The sequence below is a fragment of the Lipotes vexillifer genome, unplaced genomic scaffold, assembly GCF_000442215.2.
Source record: "Lipotes vexillifer unplaced genomic scaffold, Lipotes_vexillifer_v1.1 scaffold491, whole genome shotgun sequence".
Lineage (NCBI taxonomy): Eukaryota > Metazoa > Chordata > Mammalia > Artiodactyla > Lipotidae > Lipotes > Lipotes vexillifer.
Window position 1 is genome coordinate 283,491 of NW_006770548.1, and position 11,392 is coordinate 294,882.

An 11,392-nucleotide genomic window follows, 5' to 3' on the forward strand; every position below is an offset into this window, starting at 1 on the left:
GCTCTTTGTTCCCTAGGGAGGCCACACGGCTACGGAGCCGGTGGCTGACGTATTTCATGGCTGTTAAGTCCAACGGCAGCGTCTTTGTCCGGGACTCCTCCCAGGTGCACCCACTAGCTGTGCTGCTACTGACTGACGGGGATGTCCACATCCGTGGTGGGTACCTGCACACCTCCTGCCCCACCGCTTCTCCGGCTGCTCTGCCTCCTCAGGGGTCCGGTCTCACTCACCCGGGCTCCCCGCGTCTCTCCCTTCCTCTAGATGATGGGCGCCGGGCCACCATCTCCCTTAGTGACAGCGACCTGCTGCGGCTGGAGGGCGACTCACGCACCGTGCGGCTGCTGCGGGAGCTGCGCCGGGCCCTGGGCCGCATGGTGGAGCGGAGCCTGCGCAGCGAGTTGGCTGCACTGCCGCCCTGCGTGCAGGAGGAGCACGGGCAGCTGCTTGCGCTGCTGGCGGAGCTGCTGCGCGGGCCCTGTGGCAGCTTTGACGTGCGCAAGACAGCTGACGACTAAGCCCCGTCTCCGCTGGGGCCATGTACAGAGTGCAAATGTTTATTTAAAATAAAGTTCTATTTATCCCTTGTGAGCATCGCTATCCGCTGGGGCTCCCCAAACCAAGAGGAAGAGTGAAGGCTCAGAAGGGAGGGCCCCAAAGTCTTAGGAGAGCAAGGGGCTTAGAACCCAGCCCTCAGGAGCTTGAACCACTCATGCGGATTCTTGGCTTATGCTGCTTGGCCCAGTCTAGTTGTCTTTGTCACAGCCGCGGTGGGAGGCAGTGTCCGTGCGCGTGCGGCAGGGCCCGCAGCCTGGATCATCTCTGGCTGGCTGTCACTTGCTAACCCAGGCAAACGGGGGAGGGAGAAGTTCCACAAGCAGCCTTAACCTTTGGTCACAGCCACAGATTCACAGACGAGGGGCTGAGGTCAAGACTGCACGCTGCACCCCAGTCCCTCAATGCGAGGGGACAAGCTGGGGGCTGTGGGGGCCTCGGATGCTGAAGACGTAGACAACCAGGACATATACAGAAGACAGGGCCTGCGTGGTGGGACATACGAGCTTTATTTGTTCTGGAAATATGAGCTTTACTCTGGAAATCATAACAACAATCACAGATCAACATGGTTAGCGGCTGAGCCATAAGCAAATGGGGAAGTACAGAAACGTTCCAGCCCCAACAGCTGCAGAATAGAACACAGCACACAGGGCCTCTGGTCCCACCCACCTGTCTGTCAGGGCGGCCTTCTCAGCTTCTCTGGCTTGTGGGACCCTTCAAGGGAGCTGTGACCAAACCACCTTTCAGAACACTGACCACTCCAGCACCCCCTAGAGTGCTCTCCGCCAGGGTCACCTCTCCCACCCCTACCTTTGGCCAACGGAGTAAAAGGACCGAGAGCTGCTTGTCCACCCCAGCATCAACACAGGTGCAGGTACCTTTAGGCCCAGCACTGTCACCCCACTGCATCTAGCACCCCACCTCCCACTGCGTTCTCCCAGTTTCATCTCACCCTTTCTTGCAGACAAAACATGGATGCCCTGATGTCCCTGGCGCCGTTGAAGCACTGTGTGGACAGTCTCTGGCCCTGGGAGCGCTTTTTCCACAAGGCCCCTGCAATTTCTTGGTATGTGCTTGGGGAGCTGGGGAGATGGTGTCGAACCTCCCCGGAGAAAATGCTACCTCAGAAAGGGAGAGCACCTGCCCAGCCCAGACACCCTCCCTCTACATGGACTTCAAATCTGACCCTAGGTCAACAGCTCCCACCTTCTCAGCGCCAAGGGATGCCAGAGGAGGAGGTGGGGAGTGTGAGGGGCCAAGTCTGCACTGCAGAAAATGCTCTTCCAGAGGAGAAGCCTTGGAGACTCCCAGGCCATTTCACTACAAACTGTTACGTTTTAATCCTTTATTAGAAACCATGCAAACTTTAATACAAAAAATACAAGTGCAATAAGAATCTTCGTGTCAATACAATTCCTGGGACTTATCATTGCAGCCATCCCAAGACCAGGCCTAACCAGGACACACCCCTTAGGCTGGCCTCTCCTCTCCTCTCTCCCCTCTCCAGTCAGGCCATAAGGGAGCCTGGATGGCCCATCTCATGTACTTATTTTTAAATTTCCAGGCTTGATTCCCCACTATCCACATGAGTTCTGAACACATCAGGCTCCCTGGCAACTGAGGGCTCGAGTGTCCTAGGTTGGAGGCTAGGAGGAATTTGACCTCCATGGCCCTTTCCAGCCCGACCTTGTCTCCCACCAGATCCCAGGGAATGAGACAGACATAGATGCCAAAACCAGCCTCTTGGTTAGAAAAGAAAAGCAGCATACACACAAAATGCCAGAACCACCAGTCCACACTCTGACCAGCCCCTAGCGGTCCCTGCCTGCCCTCTAGCCCACAGCCCCCCACTGCACCTGCCCTGCCCACACCACCTCCGGGGCCGGGGCCCCAAGCTGCCCAAGGCAGGGCAGCCTCCAATGCCTCACCTCCCAGCTGGAGGCTTCAGGATCTCCCCTCCCTGTTTCCTTTAACACCTACCAACGACTTTCATTCAGACATGGCTTCAACCTGCAAAACTATTCCACCGGTTTTCAGGTTATTAAAAAAAAAAGATAAAGTGTGACAGCAGCTAGGTAGGTATGGGAAGCAGCGGGGACAGGCAGCATTGCCCCTGACTAACTTGGGGGAGGGCAGCAAGAGGTGCCTGGCACCACCTGTGAGGTGGGCACCACTGTGGGGTCAAAGGAAGAGGCAGTGGCTTAGCAGGCTCCAGGGTACGCAGTCAGCACCCAGCCGTCACGGGGACATCCACTTCCACTCTTCCCTCCAGATGGACCGGCGAGGAGGGAGGGTATGTCAGTTTCTCTTGGGTTTGGTCCAAAAAACCCAAACAAACAAAGAGGAGGTTGGACTCCGGTTCCCCTCACCCAGATCCCAGGAGGTCCTGAACTAGCCTCCCCTACCCCACTTTCCACCCAAACTTCTCCGCGGAGCAGCGGCGCAATGGTGAGGACGGGGGAGCCAAGCAGGGAGCCGGGTCTGGGGCTGGGAGTGGAGGGAGCACGGGTGCGGGGCTGCTGCCACCCTGGGCAAGTGAGGTGGGAGGGAGGGAGGGAGGGGCCTAGAGGGCAGCCCGGGAGAGGGAGCTAGGGGCCCAGGTGCCTGAGCTGGGGCCGCCAGGGAAGTGGAGGGGGGCGGGAGACAATGTCGGCCCCATGGTCGGTGCGGGCCCTGGCATTTGCCCGGAACGTCAGCCTGTAGGTCTCAATCTGCAGTGACACAGGAGGAGGGAAGGGAGAGGGTGACGGGGGAGACAAGAAGGGGAACACGGGGAACAGAAGACGAGACCAGAATGTCATCATTAGATGCCTGGAAAATAAAAGGTTGCTTCGTTAAAATTCAGGCCACACTCCGGTCAGAAAACAAAGGAGTTTCAATCTGCAGCCAGTGGCAGGGCCCCTGGCTGGCCCTTAGGCCGAGCCCAGCCACTTACTTGTCTCCTGGATCTGGCTGTCCAAGGTCTGGGCCTCCCTTTGGTCACCACCCCCTGCCAGGGTGGTGTGGCCACTGAGGCCACTGGCTGAAGTGGGGGCGCCAGCTTCAGGCGCTGCCTCAGGGACGGCCGGCTCCTCCCCAGCTGGGGGGCCCGGACACGGAGGGGCCTCGCTGCCACCGCCCTCAGTCTACAAATGAAACAGTGGGGGAGACAGTGCAGGGTCAGTCGGGGAGGGCGTGGGATGGTGATGGTGGTGGGTTTCACACACAGTCCCCACCCCCGCTGCTGCTGCTCCCCATTAGCTCAAGGTACAGTCACCTGGGAGTCTAGACCAGGTGTCCCCCCGCCCCCCCACCCCCACCAGACCAACTCCTGGCCTGGGTGGCAGGGTGCTGGGTAAGAACTCAGGCTCTGGGGCAGTAAAGCAGTGCAGCCTGGCTAGTGACACGCTCTGCGAGCCTCCTCTGGGAGACGAAAGGCTTCGTGAAGCCTCTGACATGAGAGGTGAAAGGTGCCTGGCTTCTCAACAAGGCTGATGCCAGATCAAAACACTTATGACAGCAGATTGTTAGCAGAAAAGCTAACAATGATGTCAAATTGTGGGTCTGGAGCCACTAGGGCTAGGGAGCTCCGGGAGCTTGAACCAGTTCCTGAGGGGTGCAGGCTGCCACCTCAGACCTAAGGGATCCCAGGGCACTCCCTGCACACGCAAGTGTTCAGAGAGGCTTTCCCGGCCATTCCTGGGGCAGCGCTGCCCGTGTATCCATCATTCATGCGCCCCTGACACAGGCCTCCTCTGTGCTGGGCACCTTTCTGGGGCCTGGGGACACAGAGGAGGGAAGAAGGTGTCCAAGGAGGTGTGAGGGAGACTGTGGGGGCCTGGCGAGGAAGGCCTTGTGGCGGCCGTGGACACCCAGTGTGAGTCCAGAGCACAAGAGGGAGGGCTGCTGGGAGGCACTGGCGAGCTGGCACACCTGTGCTGGGAACGCCCAAAGGCGACAACAGGAGAAATCAGAGCAGTGAAAGAAAAGGGCCTCTGTGTTAGAAGAATGGTTCCAGAAGTGATAAGAAAGGGAGGTGATGTGAGTAAAGAAAAGACTTGCGGTCAGAAAGGCCCAGGCGTGAGCCCTCGTCTTGTGGCTGGGGACAAGTGACTACACCCAAGTTAATGCTCCCTGGGGTGCTGACCAGAGAACGGCTCCTCACAAGGTGTGGAGCATGTCCTGAGAGGCTGCGACAGAGGGAGCTAGTCTGGGCTTGAACAGAGCACTGAGGGGGGTGGGAAGAAGTGTGGGCTGGGATGGAGCCGCGCTGCGCGGTCAGATGCAGGGGAAGGCCCGGAGCACTGCTCAGGTCCCCTCTCCCTCGCCCACCCCTCCCTGAGCAGCTGCAGCCACCCTCAGGCTTGGAAGCCGGGAGGCGCTGCCCCCACGGTCCTGCTACCCGATGACACGGAACAAAGGACAGACAGCATCTTGGCAGACAAAAGGTCTCACGGTACTGTGGAAGGAGCGCGGAGGGAAGAGAGGGAGGGAAGGGAGGAGAGGCCCAACCAGGATGGGAAGCCCGCCGCCCGAGTGCTCTCCAGAGCCCGGCCTGAGCAGGCCTCCAGAGGGGGTGGATGCCGGGCCTGCCATCGTGGGCAGCTAAAAATGTGCCATTCCGCTCCCAGGCCCGGAACAGAGCCCGACACAGAGCAGGTACCGAACACTCCCGTCTCAGGAGGTGCTGCGAGAACCGTACCACACAGACCCCGGCCTTGTGGGGACCTGCACTCCAGCCCTGTCCCTCTGAACATGGCTGAGATGGGCTCAAAAAGGCAGGCCACTGCTCTCAGGAGAACGTTCCGTCTCCAGCTGGACAGGTGAGAGGTGACCGGGCTGGGGCCTCTTCACCTCTCCTGCCTCGCTCAAGACTGATGACAGACGATGGAAACAGCAATGGTGCGGGTGAAACATGACTCCTGAAGAGACTGAGGGGCGGTGACAGGTGCCCACCTGCTGGGACCCAGACTCCAGCCGCACAGCCCCACCCCCCAGCTGTGTCCCCGCCAGGACCCACTCACTACCTTCACGGCACCTCCTGCGGGCAGGTGGCCCACGTTATCAAGGGATCCCACCTTCGCCTGGGCCTTCTCCTTGAAGTTCAGCTTCTGACTTTCGATCTTGACATCTCCTCCACCTGGAACCAAAAAGAAATGGGTCACTGTGGGTGGCAGAGAAATACCCCTACAGGCAAAGCCAGGAGGCTGGCCAAGGACTGGGATGTGCCCAGTATAGAAATGGGGAAAAAGTGACCTGCTCTGAGGACAAAGGAAGAGGCACAGTGAACACATGCTTTCAGCCTCATAAACACCCTGATGCTCAGGGTCCGGATCCTGGAATCCTGGTTTTCCAGTTGCCACCACTGATCCTGGAGGAGAGGAGTGACTTGCTCAAAGTCACCAGCGAGCCAGTGACTCACAGGATGGAGTATATGGTCTAGGTGAGCAGTTTAACTGAATCTCACTGTCATGAAAAGAAGGGAAGGCAAGAGGCGGGAGCAGAGGGGAGGCAGTCTGTACACAGGCAACGTTCACAGCTCAGCCAGAGTGAGGCCACGGGATCAAGGGCCAGAGCACTGTCACTGGCCACCCGGCCCCTCAGCTTGGCTTTCCCTTGAGCCCTTCTTCATTCTCCCATCTCCTCGACTCATATCACCAACCTCAACACCTAGCTGCCTGCCAAATTCTCCAGGTACCCTACGCACTGGATTTCTGGCCCCTTGCAAAAACTGGACCTCAAGTCACTCAGTGTCACTAGGGAAGGAGGTATCTCACAAGAGTGGATTTTCCAGATAGAAGGAAAAATGAAGGTTAGTTAAGGGCCAAAGTGTTTTGATCCTTTTACACAGAACACAGAACATTCTAAAATGGATGACACTTTTTGCTGAGAGGGAAGGGAGTTTTCTTTGCCTTCACCTTAACTGGCCCGTGGCGTGGCGACTGATCTCTGAGACACCAGACCTGTCAGCCAGTGTGCCTGCCGCTACAGATACGGCCCTGACCCAAATCTGCTGCCGACCCAGGGTCCAGGACACACGAGGCTCTTAGGGTACAGCCGAGCCAAGAATGCAGGCCCTGCTCAGACAACACTGCCAGTGGCTCAGAGGCCTCCGCGGGGGCGCCAGGCCACCTGTGCTGCTGGCAAGAGAGTCTGCATTGCTGTAGTGGCAAGATCCACATGGGCAGGTCGAGGCAGCATTATTGAATGGCTCCCTATCTCCTGCTGGAGCTGGTGGTAGATGCTTCACTGCTCGGGAATAGCCTTTGCTCTTGAGTCTGACAGGCAAGGCCCGGCCACCACTCTCCAGAGCTCCTTCAGCACCAGCTCCTGAACGCTTGCCTGGGAGGCTGAGAAGGGTTCTTAGCCCATAGTGTACCTTTCCCCTAGGCCTAGGTCAAAAGTGCCATGCACACAGCAGATCCTCAAGACGCTGCTGGTGCAAATGGCAAACCTTCCACACTGTTCTTCCTCCAACTAAAAGGTTAGTGCCCAGAATCCCCCCTCCCTGACAGAGACTGAGGACTACGTTGTTTCTACTGCTGTGCCCTGGGTGTGTGGCTCCAGGAATCTTCATGGAAGGACAGAGACATAGAGGTGAAACCTGGGACAAGGGAGGCACCCACTCACCAGGCTTGTGCTTAATGTTAGCCTTGGACCCACACTTGGAGGAGACCTTAGAGATGTCCACCTTCTTATTCTGAATCTGAACCTAAGGAGAAAAACACACAAAAAAATGACTGCCTCAGAGAGAGAGGGTGTACTGCCAGGTCCAAACCCATGCTCTCTTTATAGCCTCCAAACCCGAGGTCAGAGGCCACCTTCTCCAAAGGCTTCCCTGGCTCTAACCTCACTCCATCTCTTCTTCATACCATCTCTTGAAGGGACCTCAGCATCAGCTCTACATTAATCACTTCATGTGCTCAATCATCATCTATAGCATACCTACTACCATCAAAACAGCAGCCTCTACTCTGGCTCATCTTTCCAACAAGGCTGCAATTCTCCCTAAATAGGAGCTTGGGGAAATGCACTTTTCCCAGCCACAGATCTGGCAGCTGCTAAAGCAAGCCACCACGTGTCCTCGGCAACGGTGAGAGGCTCATCTTGCGCCATCCCTGAGATGACCTGTGAGGAGTCAACAGAGGTCACTCGCCACGGCTGGGCTCTCTCTGGCCAGGGTGTGGAGTCCACACATCTGCTGACAGTGTGCCACAGCTGAACCTAGTCCTCAAAAAAAGAATAGTTGATAAGGGGAAGTTTCCCTTTATAGATGTATTCCAGCCAATAAATGAAGAAGGGACAGGAGAATTAGAGTCTCACCACAGTGCACCTTCACTGAACACGTGGTTTTGGGCATCAACAGCCACCAGCATCACGAGGAGCGAGACGACGAGAAGAGTGAGACATTATGTTTCCTGACAGAAACACGACCACTGCCTATGAACGTCTTGCAAAAATGTGGGGAAAAATATCAAGTCTGAATCAATCTAAAGAAAACTGTGGGTGCCCATCATCGGATAAATGGATAAAGAAGATGTAGCACATATATACAGTGGAATATTACTCAGCCATAAAAAGAAACGAAATTGAGCTATTTGTAATGAGGTGGATAGACCTAGAGTCTGTCATACAGAGTGAAGTAAGTCAGAAAGAGAGAGACAAGTACCGTATGCTAACACATATAAATGGAATTTAAGGAAAAAAAGTGTCATGAAGAACCTAGGGGTAAGACAGGAATAAAGACACAGACCTACTAGAGAACAGACTCGAGGATATTGCGGGGGGGCGGGAAGGGTGAGCTGTGACAAAGCGAGAGAGAGGCATGGACATATATACACTACCAAATGTAAGGTAGATAGCCAGCGGGAAGCAGCTGCATAGCACAGGGAGCATAGCACAGGGAGATCAGCTCGGTGCTTGTGACCGCCTGGAGGGGTGGGATAGGGAGGGTGGGAGGGAGGGAAGAGATAGGGGAACATATGTATATGTATATGTATAACTGATTCACTTTGTTATAAAGCAGAAACTAACACACCATTGTAAAGCAATTATACCCCAATAAAGATATTTTTTAAAAATAAAATAAATAAATAAAATAAAAAGAAAACTGTGGGACCAATGAATATGTTAAGTGAAACCATGGGGACATCCTCAGCAGAATCCAAATTTTAGGACAAACCACTCAGTTTACTCTTGAAAAATATTACCGTGAAAAAAGAAAAAATGAACAGGGAACTTGTAGAGTAAGAAAAACCTAAGATTATAAGATGCAAATCAACCAATCACAACTTACGGACCTTACTTGTCTCCTGATTAAGCAAACCTGTTTAACATGCTATGGGATTTTATATTATATACATATGTATATTAGAGTTCTTATCTTTTAAAGTTACATATTGGAGGGCTTCCCTGGTGGCGCAGTGGTTGAGAGTCCACCTGCCGATGCAGGGGACACAGGTTTGTGCCCCGGTCTGGGAAGATCCCACATGCCGCGGAGCACCTGGGCCCGTGAGCCATGGCCGCTGGGCCTGCGCGTCTGGAGCCTGTGCTCCGCAACGGGAGAGGCCACAGCAGTGAGAGGCCCATGTACCACAAAAAATAAATAAATAAATAAAGTTACATATTGGAATATTTGCAGATAGAAGATATAACTGGAACTGGCTTCAATATAACTGGGGTGGGCATTTATAGATAAGACTGGCCACAAAGATTAATAAATGAAGCTGGGTAAAAAAAGTACATCCAATTCACATTACCATTTTCTCTACTTTTGTATATGTTTGAAAATTTCTATAATTAAAAGTTTTAGGGACTTCCCTGGTGGCACAGTGGTTAAGAATCCGCCTGTCAATGCAGGGGACACGGGTTTGAGCCCTGGGCCGGAAGATCCCACATGCCGTGGAGCAACTAAGCCCGTTGCACCACAACTACTGAGCCTGCGCTGTAGAGCCCGCGAGCCACAACTACTAAAGCCTGCGTGGCCTAGAGCCCGCGCACCACAACAAAGAGTAGCCCCCGCTCACCGCAACTAGAGAAAGCCCGCGTGCAGCAACGAAGACCCAAGTCAGCCAAAAATAAAGTAAATAAATAAATAAGTAAATTCACTAAGTTAACAAAGCCTCTGAGACAAGCTCTGCCTTCCCAGGCTGGTACATAGAAGAGCCACAATCCGCTTCCAAAAGATACCCCCAACCCGCTCCCCTAGCCACCGGCCTTCGGCTTTAGGGAGCCACGTGCTGTTGCTCTGGCCTAGGACGTGTGTTTCTCGTGCTAGCCCCAAAGTCGCCCGCAGTGACGCCTGGCAGCCAGCACCAGCCTATTCACCACCAACCCGGCATTCCCGGACCTCGCTCCCGCCGTGTGCTCACGTGATCTGCCCCTGTCCTGCAGGCTGCTGCAGGTGTCAATACTGCTACTGAAGTGACACTGCCAACAGGTCTCAGAACCCATTAACAGACACACCCCTCCTTGCAAGGGTGAAATGGAACTAAAACTGCTGCAACATTTAAACTGGAATCAGCCATAGAATTAGCTGCTATGTTCTCACCCGATGGCCTCTCAGTTCTCAACAAGAGGCATGTTTATGTGTACATGGGGACATGTGGGGAGTACTGACCAGGATCCTGTTCCAAGCCACGAATCCCTGTGGTAACCCCAGAATTTCTCTCTGGGGGTAAGGGGGGCCCTGTGGGGGAATGCGGTTAGATGCTTATGGCTGGCGGCCACCCTTCTTATACGCAGGTGTATTTATGGTGGCTTTATGGAGGGGCTGATGGAAGGCAGGACAGCGCCATAGTCCAGGCTGTTTACCCTCATCTTCCCACTGGAAACACTGTCAGAGGCATTTTCCTAATGCTCTGCTGTTTAAGGAAACCTCCTAAAATGAAAACTCTTTTAAAAAGTACATTCCCTCACCAAAAAAATCTTGTTTGAAGTCATGTGTAGGCAGTGTGGGAAGACCATACTAGGTGACAGATAAACGAGGACTATTTTCAGAGCTCTGACATACACCACACAACATATATAAATGCATTTCTGTGTCACACACACACACGCACACACATGCACGCACGCACGCACACAACCCAATTCCCTCAGAATCCCTGTTCACCTTCTGTATGCATCTAGGCCAAAGCCTGAGAGGAAAAGCTAGGGCCAGTGCCTACCTGCGCCCTTCACGGGTTGGATCTTTCTCACCTTAACCAGACACTACCTTTAAAAGCTTCCCCGACCTCTGCCTTCCCACACTGGGATGGCTGATCTCTGGCCAACTTCCAAGTTGACCAAGAACCAGCCACCAGAGTGCAAAGGATGCAGTTTCTGCCCACGCCAGGAAGAGCCAGTGGTGGGGAGATGACCAGGAAGGACGTGCAGTAGGGGAGTTGTGGGGGGGGGGGAAGAAAGAGGTGTTCTATGTTTGCACCCTCACAGCAGAACTGCAGGGTTGGGCCCTCTGTAAGCCATGGGCAGGATGACATGACCACCGAGGGGGCAGGGGGACAGAGCCTAAAAATGAAGAGGGTAAGCAGAGAGGGACTTATTCCAGGTCAGGAAAGAGAGGAGAAGGAACTGAATGAACCCAAGGGAGACCAGGACAGGGCAGCTCTCTCCCTCTTGGGGTGGGAGAGAAGCGAGGGGCGAGACGGTGAGGGCAGGGCTCTGTCACAGGGACGTGGAAAATGCAAGTGTGTTCTCCACATACCAGATGACAATGGTGATCTACCCCATCTCTCCCTAGACCAGGACCTCCCTACGAGCCCCAGTCACCTGTGTCCCTAACACAGATCTTAAGGGTGGTACAGAGTAGCAGCATGATAAACAGGATGTCTGGATGGGAGAGGGAAAGAGCCAAAAG

At 54.6% G+C, this 11,392-nt stretch overlaps 2 protein-coding genes across 5 annotated transcripts in view; one reads left to right on the forward strand and one right to left on the reverse strand.

Annotated features, from left to right (window-relative positions):
- Positions 1–588, forward strand: part of DHX30 (DExH-box helicase 30) — a 30,864-nt gene extending 30,276 nt beyond the window's left edge. For all 4 annotated transcript variants that reach the window (XM_007446144.1, XM_007446143.1, XM_007446142.1 and 1 more), the window contains 2 exons: positions 17–156; positions 262–588. In XM_007446144.1, the coding sequence (XP_007446206.1) occupies positions 17–156; positions 262–515 (394 nt within the window). In that variant the 3' untranslated portion in view covers positions 516–588. The remainder of the gene's footprint in view (positions 1–16; positions 157–261) is intronic.
- Positions 589–3,184: 2,596 nt separating this feature from the next.
- The window catches only part of MAP4 (microtubule associated protein 4), a 109,388-nt gene continuing 101,180 nt past the window's right edge, over positions 3,185–11,392 (reverse strand). Inside the window, exons 14-16 of the mRNA XM_007446145.1 lie at positions 7,165–7,246; positions 5,562–5,674; positions 3,185–3,680 (exon numbers count right to left, since the gene is read on the reverse strand). Of these exons, the coding sequence (XP_007446207.1) occupies positions 3,468–3,680; positions 5,562–5,674; positions 7,165–7,246 (408 nt within the window). The 3' untranslated portion in view covers positions 3,185–3,467. The remainder of the gene's footprint in view (positions 3,681–5,561; positions 5,675–7,164; positions 7,247–11,392) is intronic.